Source organism: Chaetodon trifascialis, chromosome 4 (genome assembly GCF_039877785.1).
Source record: "Chaetodon trifascialis isolate fChaTrf1 chromosome 4, fChaTrf1.hap1, whole genome shotgun sequence".
In the NCBI taxonomy this organism is placed as follows: Eukaryota; Metazoa; Chordata; class Actinopteri; order Chaetodontiformes; family Chaetodontidae; genus Chaetodon; species Chaetodon trifascialis.
This window is the reverse complement of record NC_092059.1, coordinates 25,818,683-25,829,157: the sequence shown is the minus strand read 5'-3', so window position 1 is coordinate 25,829,157 and position 10,475 is coordinate 25,818,683. Positions and strand designations below refer to the sequence as shown.

Here is a 10,475-nt window from a genome sequence, read left to right as displayed (position 1 = left end):
GGCGTTGCATTCATCCACAGATCAGTGTTCTTGGAGACATATTTTTGTTATTAGTTTTGTCACTTTTAGATGATTAAAAGCACTCCAGAGAGTTTTTGTAGTGTTGATACTTTTTAATGCACTGTGAATATAAATCTCTTGTTAATAATGTAGTTGTGACTTAATGTTTCATAACGAACGTGAAACACAGCGAGCGGTTGTGTGTGTTTTGTATTGTCTGCTGTATGAGTCGTGTTGTGTCCTTAATGGTTTCCGAGAACACAAATGGCCAGTTCAGCCCCTGCACTGTGTGTCGGTCAGCCACTGTGAGGAACAACGGCTGAGGTAGTGGAAACATGTTTCTTTCAGTTAACATTGTTTGAATTTTTTGTAACATTTTGATACAACTAGAATTGTGAGACTTATAGCACGTTATTGTTTGGTGTTTTTGTTTTGTCTGTACAATGTTTGTGCCATGGTGGTCCATAGTTGTGAGTATGGAAAGAGAAAAACAGTGATTTCTCATGTTTTCACGTGATCGCAATGTACAACTGATTCCAAAGAAGTTTGGACACTGTAAAATATAAATAACAGTGTGATAATCTGCTACTCCTTTTAACATGTTCTCAATGAAAACAGTACAAAGACACTGTATTTAATGTTTGACCTCATCATCTTCATTGGTTTTTGTAAATATCTGCTTATTCTGAATTTGATGCAGCAAAACGATTCAAACACGTTGGGGCAGGAGCAGCTAAAGACTGAGAAAGATGTGGAATGCTCCAAAAACACCTGTTTGGAACATTCCACAGGTAAACAGTTTGTTTGCAAATGATTGCTTCTGCTTTTAATTTGTGTCTTTAATTTTGAGTCCCAAACTTTTTGGAATCAGGTTGAAATTAATCTGTGATCTTAAAGAAGTGAAGTTTCATGATCCCAAAAAACAGTGTTGGAAGTTTATGCCACAAGTGCAAAAAAGATCTTTTTATTCTGATAGTACTGAAATTCATTTTCTGATTTCAAGGAAACAAACTTGTCGTGCTGTGATCACAAAGTAACAGAACAACTGGTCAAATCTCCCCTGATGGCCTCTTCAGCTCTCTGTACGCTGCGCGTGTGTGTGAGTGAGTAAATGTGTGTTAAGGAATCATTTTTCCTGCTTTGTGTTTTTGAATGGATATCTGACCATCCATTCATGACTGCATTTGGGGATTTGCACAGTATTTTTTCATGTATAAATACAATAAAAGTAAAGAAAAATTTCAAGCTTCATCAGTTTGAATGTTCTTGACCTGCTGTGACGAGAAGTTACTGTACCTCAAAATGGAAGTGCCATGAAAGTTATTAAATTATACAGTCATAATGTTTTGGCACCCCAAGACATTTGAGCTCTCATAACTTTCACCTTTTAAGGCTTCTGACCTTAATTAGCTTGTTCAGGCTGTGGCTTGTCATTAATGTCATTAAGAAATGGCAGTTATCTGAAACAGTGGTGGTCAAGTTGAGGTCTGGGAGAGAAAACTGCTCGTAGGATCACTAGAAAGGCAGATCAAACCCTTGTTTGACTACAGAAGACCTTCAGGAAGCTTTAGCAGACTGTGGGTGGTGCACTGTTCTACCATGCAGCACAAATATGACCTTCATGAAAGAGTCATCAGAAGGAAACTTCTCCTGCGTCCTCACCACTACATTCACTGTCAGATGGTTGCAAAGGAGCATGTGAACAGGCCTGATGCATTTTAGAAACAAGTTCTGTGGACTGTGGCATGTTTGGGGATAAAAGGGTGCAGAAGTTGATGAAAAGAGCACCTCTCAAAGGTCAAGCACAGGGTTGGATCGATCAGGCTCTGGGCTTGTGCTGCAGCCAGTGGCACAGAGGACATTTCAAGAGAAGAATGGATTCAATTACATACTAAAAAATTCTGGAAGCAAACATCACAGCGTCTGTAAAAAAGCTGGAGATGAAAAGAGGATGCTTCACCAACAGGATAATGATCCTAAACACACCTCAAACTCCATAACGGACTATCTCAAGAGGACCGAGCTGAAGGTTTTGTAAAAACAGTTACAGTTTTTCACGGTTCTTAACACACAACAATCGATAATTTGGCACAGTTTGCAAAACCCTCACTTCAAGTACCAATTGCTTGGCCCAATTTGCCACATCTAAACACTCCCTTATCTGCATTAGACTCTGACTTTCCTTCTTTACACTCTGATGTCAATTACACATCACCTTGTTGTCAAAGCTGTACACACAATGGTCAGTTGTTGCACACACCCCAATTGAAATCTCAAAGCATCAACCCACAACACACAGTTATGCAAATCTCTGAACACCCAGGTCAGGTGAGCAATTTGCAATCAGGAGAACTGCAGCATAAAAGGGCTTTGAGCCTCTGCTTTGTTTGGTGAGCATTGAACAATGGAAAACAACAACAACCAGAGAGGGGTAAGAGTGAGAGGAGGAAGAGGAGGAGGACGAGGAGGAGGAAGAGGAGGACAAGGAAGAGGAAGAGTGGGACAAGGAGGACAAGGAGGAGGAAGAGTGGGACAAGGAGGAGGAAGAGTGGGACAAGGAGGAGGAAGAGGAGGACAAGGAGGAGGAAGAGGAGGACAAGGAGGAGGAAGAGTGGGGCAAGGAGGAGGAAGAGGAGGACAAGGAGGAGGAGAGCAATAATTTCCAATCAGATCCGGGCCACTATTGTTGACCATGTTTCTGAATCATGGTCTGAGCATTAGAGAGGATTTTCTGTACTTTACCTCCCCCCTTATTCCCCTTTCCTAAACCCCATTGAGGAATTCTTTTCCGCTTGGAGGTTGAAGGTTTATGAAAGAAACCCCCAGGGCCAGGTCCCACTGCTGCAGGCCATGGAGGAGGCCTGTGGTGACGTCTCTGCTGAGGCCTGTCAAGCCTTCATGATGCACTCAAGATGATTTTTCCAGAGGTGCCTTGAGAGACCATCTGTGACGTGGATGAGGCCCTCTGGCCAGATAGAGACAGGAGACTTGATGTTGTCTAATTCCTCCTGTAAAAGGGGAGGAGGGGGTGGGCATGTTTGAGGCAAAAGTGTGACCTTTTCTGTGCCGCTTATCCCTTTCGGGGTCGCGGGGGGCCGGAGGCTATCTCGGCTGTCAACGGGCGAGAGGCGGGGTACACCCTGGACCGGTCACCAGCCGATCGCAGGGCAGTGCACTGAAACACTATAAATAAAACAATGATTTGCTGCATACTTGTGTGATATTTTATGTTTGAAGAAGTGGGCCTACACAGACATTTTCCAAAAGGAAAAATGGGTAATTCTCATGAGTCATTGTCATTCACATTGGGTGTTGCATTTCTATAATTGGGTTTTCAATTTTGCACTTCAGTGTGCTGTGAATGCTTGGTAGTGTGCAGCAGTTGCTGAGCTGTGTGTATCAATTGACTCGTATGTGTGTGTCATTCGAGAATGTGGCTGTGTGTACCAAATGAGAACACGAGTTCCATTTTGTGAACAGTTAGGAGATTTGATGGCAAAGAGTCATCTTGAAAAGGGAGTGTCAGGTTTAGCATTTTGTGTGTGAGGTTTTCAGGTTTGTGCGTACAATTTGAAGGAATCTGTTAGTGTTTTGAGAAATGTGTGTTAAGAACTGTGAAAAACTGTATCTGCTGTTTCATGTGTTTGGAGTCGACAGCACTGATGCATCACTTCCTGTCAGCATTCATCCACAGCTTATGTCTCTGATACGTGCAGGATAGTAGAATATGCCCTATGTCATATTGTTTATTAAATGTAGCTGTTTACTATTCTTTTTAGATTCTGGTTACTAGCAGTAGTGGTTAGCTAATGTTAACATTTTATGAGGCTGTTGGCTTTAGTTACATATTACAGTTTACTGTGTCCGCACATCATCGTCCTCGTAATTCAGTCCTGACATATTATTATGAAGAAACAGCTTTTTATCGTGTTAGCTAGCTTGGAGGAGAGGAAGTTCTCACCTTCATTCTCTCTCCACCTGCTGCTGTTTTGACCCATCTTTTAGTGATTCACTGCCAAGTCCACGCTGTATTAATTCATTTATGACCACTAGGGGGCAGAGAAACATCAGTGTCCACTGTGAGTGTAAGTCCTGCTGTTTAAACCTAGTATTAAAGAGAAAGTAGTCATTGTGCAGTAAAATGTTCCCGGTCAGTGTTTTACTGTCAGGATCTGATGTTTGTGGATTAATGTTACTGCTGCATTCATGTGTATGTTGTTTTCTACTGCTGTAGATGTTTAAGGTTGAGCTCATTTTAACTCATTTATATATTGTTGGGAATTATCCTGGCCCTGTTTGACAAACTGACAAATTTCTGTCACACTCATCCTCTGAACACACGTTCAGTGTAGATCACAGCATAAACACACTGAAGATGTTTTGAACATGATTTATTTAACATCATGAGGGTTTTCAGGGAAAGCTGCTGGACTGACAAGGTCCATCTGCCGCAGTCTAGCATGGAGGGTACAATGCATTTATTCATTATAGATCTGATGAACACCACATTACTCTCCTGTGGTTACAAGTTTATGCACATTGAATAAGTCCCACGCAGAGTCCATGAAGAGCTTCTGAGGCTCCTTCAAATTCTTTTGAATGAATCACAGCCGTTGCTGCAAACGTTATATACAGTCTGAGGAATAGGTACATCCCAATGGACAGCGCTGAGCAAAGACGCACAGATCCAATGAAGACCAACAGTTCCTGGGAATCCAATTTCGGCCTGTCTCTGGACTCCCTACGACCCCCCGGGGGCCACCGCTGGCCCCAAGCCGCTCTGTTCCAGCTCCGCTATCACTGACATGTGTTTGAACTCTGTAGGGTGGTGGTTAAATGTCTCGACCAGTCGGTACGTCTCCTGCCTCTGTGTGCCGTAGAACAGCTGCACCTGATTGGCTAAGCACTGAGCCTGGTGAACAGTCTGTGAAGAGGAGGGACAGACGGTTTAACATACAACCTTTGATCATATATTTTTGGTCATATACAGCATATTAACTTTAAATAACAGGGAAAAGACGTGCAAAGTGAGGCCCATTAACACAGGTGTAGCCAGCAGCCAGGTGAGTCCACGGGGTAGAAGACTTACGATGAACTTGGGGTCCATCTCGGCCGTCATGAGGACCAGGCCTTTCTCCTCCTTCAGTTCTGGGTAGTGGTAGAGGATCAGCTGACTGGGAGCGTTCTCTCCTAGAGTCTGGACATCAACAGGAAGAGACAAACTGTAATTAAACTTAAAAACTTAAAGACTTGAAATCTATTTCCTGAAGACGTGAAGTTAGCCAGCACTGTCATCTGGTTGATCGTTTGGGTTCAGGGTGACCCGCACATGAAAGCAGCTGTCAGAAGCCCACAGAGAGCCAGACTTCCCCAGCAGCAGGTAAAGGTGTCGTTGGAAGCGGTTTACCTGGACGTTGATGAGGGAGGTGAAGTGGAGCTCATGTCCGGACCACTGACCTAGGAAGAACTCGTAGCCCTCCTTCTGAGGCAAAGCATAGAGGAACTGAGCGGGGAGGAGACCACAGAGAGAGCGAGGTCACCATGGTGACGAGACAGAAAATAAAGAGGAAAAATGTGATGCATGTTCTCGCTGGCTGATCAGAAGCAGGAAAAAAACAAAAACAAAACAGATTTCAAGTGTTGTTCATCTGGCACTCTGCAGCCATTTAGACAAAACCTGATCACAGAATGAGCCACTGTTTTTGGTTGTCGTGACTGATGGTCTGCCATGAGTTTGCACAGTGTTCCATCAGCATGTGAGAAGCAGTGATCTTACCATCTGGCAGGACTGTGATCTTTTGAAAATCACCTCGTAAATCTGCGTCTGCAATGTAAGAGAAGACAGGGTCTGAGATCAGGACCAGACACGTGCCAGTGTGGAGCTACATAACTGGCTGCTTATCAAACTGTGCAATTGTAAAAACATGGAGGGAATGGGCATTACTCCGTTACAACATGGGAATCCAGGAAAATCAATCTGCTTCAACCCCTCATGGTTCAGGACTTAGTGTTTCAAGAGCTCACAGTGTAACTGTCCACCACACATTTAAGATATCATGTTAACTAAAAAGACTAACTGTCCTGTTCAAGACAAGAACCTAATTTTGTTGATTCAGCACGAGCAGGGAAAAAAAAGCGTGAAGAGCCATGAATGACGTGAGTGAACATGAAGTGTCGACAGACTGTGCTGCATCAGCATGTTCTCTGCTGTGAAACTCACCGGGATGACGGCGCTGACCGTGTCCTTGGTCGAGTAATACTTCATCCACAGCTGAGAGGAAAAAGGTCAAAACAAAGAACAGTTTCAAAAGGTTTCAACTGCACCTGAAGGGAGTGATGATCTGTGAGACAAATACAGACAACGCCCCCTACAGACTCACCTCTGCAATCTCCTCTCCCGTCTTGTCCTTGATCATCTCCATGTTGAGGATGGAGCCCAGCGTCTGCAGAGCGGCACATCACACAGTCTGTTACCAGGGCACACTTCTTCATCATCACCACAAGGAAAACAGTTCAAACACCGAAGAACATCAGGAGCATCTTTAAATATAACCACAGAAAGAGAATCAAGTCAAAGTGAAGTGAAAGGACCAGCTGCGCCTCCACTCATCTCACCTTGTTCTTTGTGAAACCTCCTGATGCTCCATCACTGGAAGCCATCTTGTCCCTCTTCTCCAACTGCAAAGATTCCCACAATAACTGTGACATCACATTCAAACACTGTGCTAAAGAGCTGTCACATGCGGAAGAAGAGACAAAACCTTCTCCATTACTTAGGTAGTAATAAACACAGGCTGACAGGATTGTTTTATGTCCACTACTGAGGACAGCAGCTGGACAGAAGTGCCTAAAAATGTGTAGAATTTTTGTCTGTTGTTTAAATTTCTGACTTTGTTTAATATTTCAAGACCTCCATCACTTTACAAGCATATTTCCATGGTGTTCTGATACTCCACCTCCTGCTCCATGAACTTGACAAACTCCGCCTGCTTCGAGTGTCCCAGCACTTCGCTCTTGGCCTCATGCCGTTTCTCCAGTCGGGCGTTGTACTCCTGAGGTTTGGCACTGCAAAGACGTCAGACGAATCAATGAGACACCAAACAACGTGAGCCACTTTCAGGCTAAACCCCATTTCACCCTGTGAATGAAAGAAGACGCCTTGATAAAGCACCACCAAGTTTGAGGTTCAGGACAAAGTGTGGATGTCAAGAGGACAGTCCAATTAAAGTAACGTTATTTCTAAGGGGAAGGCATAGCAGGCTGCACAGTGGTGGCGCAGCAGGTAGTGCGCATGCCTCACAGCAACAAGGTTGCCGGTTCGATTCCTGGATAAGGCCTGTCAGGGGTCTCAGCTCTAAACCCAAAGCACAGATCTTTTTTAGATTAGAGATGCTTATTGACTATGGCACAGAATTATGACATCACTGAGGATAACTTAAATGCAGAGTTGCATCAAGCCCGACGTCTTCTCGAAAGAAAATCACAACAGGGACACTCCGTTAACACAACTTTGGAACTTTGAACACTCATGGCACCATACAAGGACGCGTTTATGGACTTGTACAAACTCCTCTGTATATCCCTGACATTACATCTTCTTCCTGTGAACGATCTTTCTCCTGTCTCCGCCATTTGAAAACCTATCTGAGGAGCAGTAGCAGAGATGCTCGTAGCAGTAACCTTGGACTTTTGGCTATCAATATTCAATTCAATTCAATTCAATTCAATTCAATTCAATTCAATTCAATTCAATATACCATTAAAAGGGCACGAGCCCTGAACGTTGACAAGATAATCGATGCATTCGCCCTCAGCCATAACAACCATCGCATAGTCCTCCTGTGATACTGTATGTCAGATGGGAAGTGTTTTTTTAATTTCCCATGGTGATGGGTTGCTGTTTTGATCTGCTCTTTGCAAGTATGTTATCTATTGTGTTTGCATTTTGATGTTTTTGTCTCTCATGGCACGATGGTTTTAAACATTATTTGATGAGTACATATGGATGTTTCCACTTTCATGCAAATTTGAGATAGTTACCTCATTAGTGTGTCAATAGTAATCATGTCACACAGACCTGTTTAGGTGTGACACCGGAAGGAGACACCGGGGGAGACACACGAGAGATTGCCCTTCAATAAAAAAAATAATGTAATTGAAATCCCATCCCATTTACTCCACTACATTAATTTCACAACTGTTGAAACTTTCTCATAGTTTACCAGAAAACTCAACGAGAAATAAAAAACAACTCACCCCATTAATCATCTCCCGATGTAGTTTTATGTATACAATATACACTAAAACTAGTCATATATAATATAATGATATACCAGTACTGTTATTTTGATGGGGTGTACCCCGCCTCTCGCCCGTTGACGGCTGGGATAGGCTCCAGCACCCCCCGCAGCCCCGAAAGGGATACGCGGTATAGAAAATGGATGGATGGAGAGGCATTGCTTGAACAATGAGTCCACAGGCCTGTCAGTCAAAACACACTACGTTCCGCATACACACAACTGACGTTACAAGAAACATAAATAAATCCAGCTTTTTCTTTTTTCTTTAAGAGTGTCCACTGGTTCACTCATCACGCCAGCATAAAGTTAGACTCGTGATGCATTAATGAGAGATTGGCGGAGGAGTCAGAGGTAAATGTTAAAATGTTATACGTGGATACACATGATTTTGACAATCTGGATGTAATCCGAATGTATCAATTGTTCACCAGAATTTTAGTGACCTCTCTTGCAATAGTCCAAACAGCATTTACACAAAGAAAAAGAAAGTGACTTCTAAAATAACAAACTTTTCTAAACGGGATCTGGATATCGCGGGGAACGCGTTGTTGCTGGTAGCTACATTAGCCCGCTGACCTGCGCAGCTTCTGGATCTTGTCCTGGTACTTGCTGTAGTACGGGTTCTCCTCCAGGTCCGGCTCCTTCCGCACCGAGAAGGCTCGGAACTGCGCCGGGACCAGCCCGGGGATCAGCGTCCTGATGCCGGTGGCCCGGACCGCCAGCATTCCTCGGTACAGACATGACATTTGTACCATGGCCGCCGCCATCTTTCCATCGCTCCCGTCCAACATCTATAGTATTCCGGTGGTGAGCGGTTTTCATACATTGGTTCCGACAAAAAATATCGTAGTCTTCAATCCAAAATTTAATATTTTTCTTTATGGGGACATACTTAGTTTTTGTCCCCAGAAGGAAGGACAGTTAGACTTAATGATTGGAAAAATGCTCAATAAAATAACATAACACAAGAAAACATATTATAATAATAAGCATAATCATATACTTTTACACATATTGTCATGGCAACAAATTATATATTGAAGTGTGTTTTGGGGGGACGACACAACTATTCATTTTCTTGTGAACTTTGATGTGAGTGTGAGAGTAATGTGAGAAAAACAGCTATTTTTTTACACTTGAAACAGCAGATGGACAAACACAAGCTTTTGACACAAAGCTGAAAACTCACTATTGTATAAAATGGAAATATCAGCATAAAGATTTTCCTTCAATGGAAACGAGGAGCCCAAACCAGAAAAAAAACGTGTCTGCATTCTTGCAGCCTTTCTCTGACATCTCTAATAAAGCATTTTGTGGGATTTTCAATATATGCCAAAAAAATAAGTCAGTTTCGAGCTACTTCACACTACCACAGCTGTTGTCTTGACATGTCGAGACCACTGGAGGTCACTATATCTCTTCACTGAGAGCCGCCTGGGTGTATTTGCATGCATGGATTAGTCCTCACTGCTGTCTGAACTCAGAGAGCCACTGCAGCTCCACAGACAAGCAAATACATGAGCAGATAAGTACAATAAACAATCTGCCCCAACTCTCCAGAGTCACTTCCTGATGCTCTCATCTTTTCTCCTCTGTGTACTGTATAAACCCACACTGCTGTTTATGCCTCTCTGTGTGTGTGTGTGTGTGTGTGTGTGTGTGTGTGTGTGTGTGTGTGTGTGTGAGTGTCTGTAAATTTAATGATGTGTGTTTCCCTGATGACTGTCTGAGTGCCTCTGTGTTTACTTTCCACAGCCAATCATTTTTCAATCACTAATCAATATGCAGAGCAGCTGGGAGCTGTTCACTGTACACCTGGGACCCAGCAGATGATGATGGTGGATAATGTGTGTGTGTGTGTGTGTGTGTGTGTGTGTGTGTGTGTGTGTGTACTGTAGGTCTGATTCAGGAATTCTGATATTGTGCAACTGCAAAATCCTAAATTATGTCAATTTTTCTTAAAGTAATTCAAGAATGTGATCCAGACAAAACATATGTAGATGTAGATTGTATGAACGCACGACAAAGACATCACACAAAATACAAAATACACGCAGCAGCAGTGGTGTTTCTGTACTTACAGTGTAAACGTGATGTGTTTTCCTCTCGTGTGTCATCCTTCTTGATGGTTGTTTCCTTTTTCCCAGTTTAAGACTTTCTGGAGCTGTTTCCTAC

At 43.1% G+C, this 10,475-nt stretch overlaps 1 protein-coding gene across 1 annotated transcript; it reads right to left on the bottom strand.

The window, feature by feature from the left end:
* Positions 1-4,374: 4,374 nt before the first annotated feature.
* On the bottom strand, positions 4,375-9,100 carry atpaf1 (ATP synthase mitochondrial F1 complex assembly factor 1). Its single transcript, XM_070960764.1, has 9 exons — positions 8,877-9,100; positions 6,957-7,065; positions 6,616-6,678; positions 6,381-6,443; positions 6,221-6,271; positions 5,777-5,824; positions 5,408-5,503; positions 5,090-5,197; positions 4,375-4,924 (listed from the first exon to the last, which is right to left on the bottom strand). The coding sequence occupies exons 1-9, from the start codon at positions 9,089-9,091 to the stop codon at positions 4,742-4,744; spliced, it is 936 nt and encodes a 311-aa protein (XP_070816865.1). The 5' UTR covers positions 9,092-9,100; the 3' UTR covers positions 4,375-4,741.
* Between the last annotated feature and the right edge of the window lie 1,375 nt (positions 9,101-10,475).

Excerpts from the sequence above, each read along its gene's own strand:
- atpaf1 (XM_070960764.1), bottom strand. The coding sequence starts at position 9,091 with ATGTTGGACGGGAGCGATGGAAAGATGGCGGCGGCCATGGTACAAATG. Across the intron at positions 5,825-6,220 it reads CGGTCAGCGCCGTCATCCCG|ACGCAGATTTACGAGGTGAT; the intron begins GTGAGTTTCACA and ends CTTACATTGCAG. Across the intron at positions 4,925-5,089 it reads AGATGGACCCCAAGTTCATC|ACTGTTCACCAGGCTCAGTG; the intron begins GTAAGTCTTCTA and ends TCCTCTTCACAG.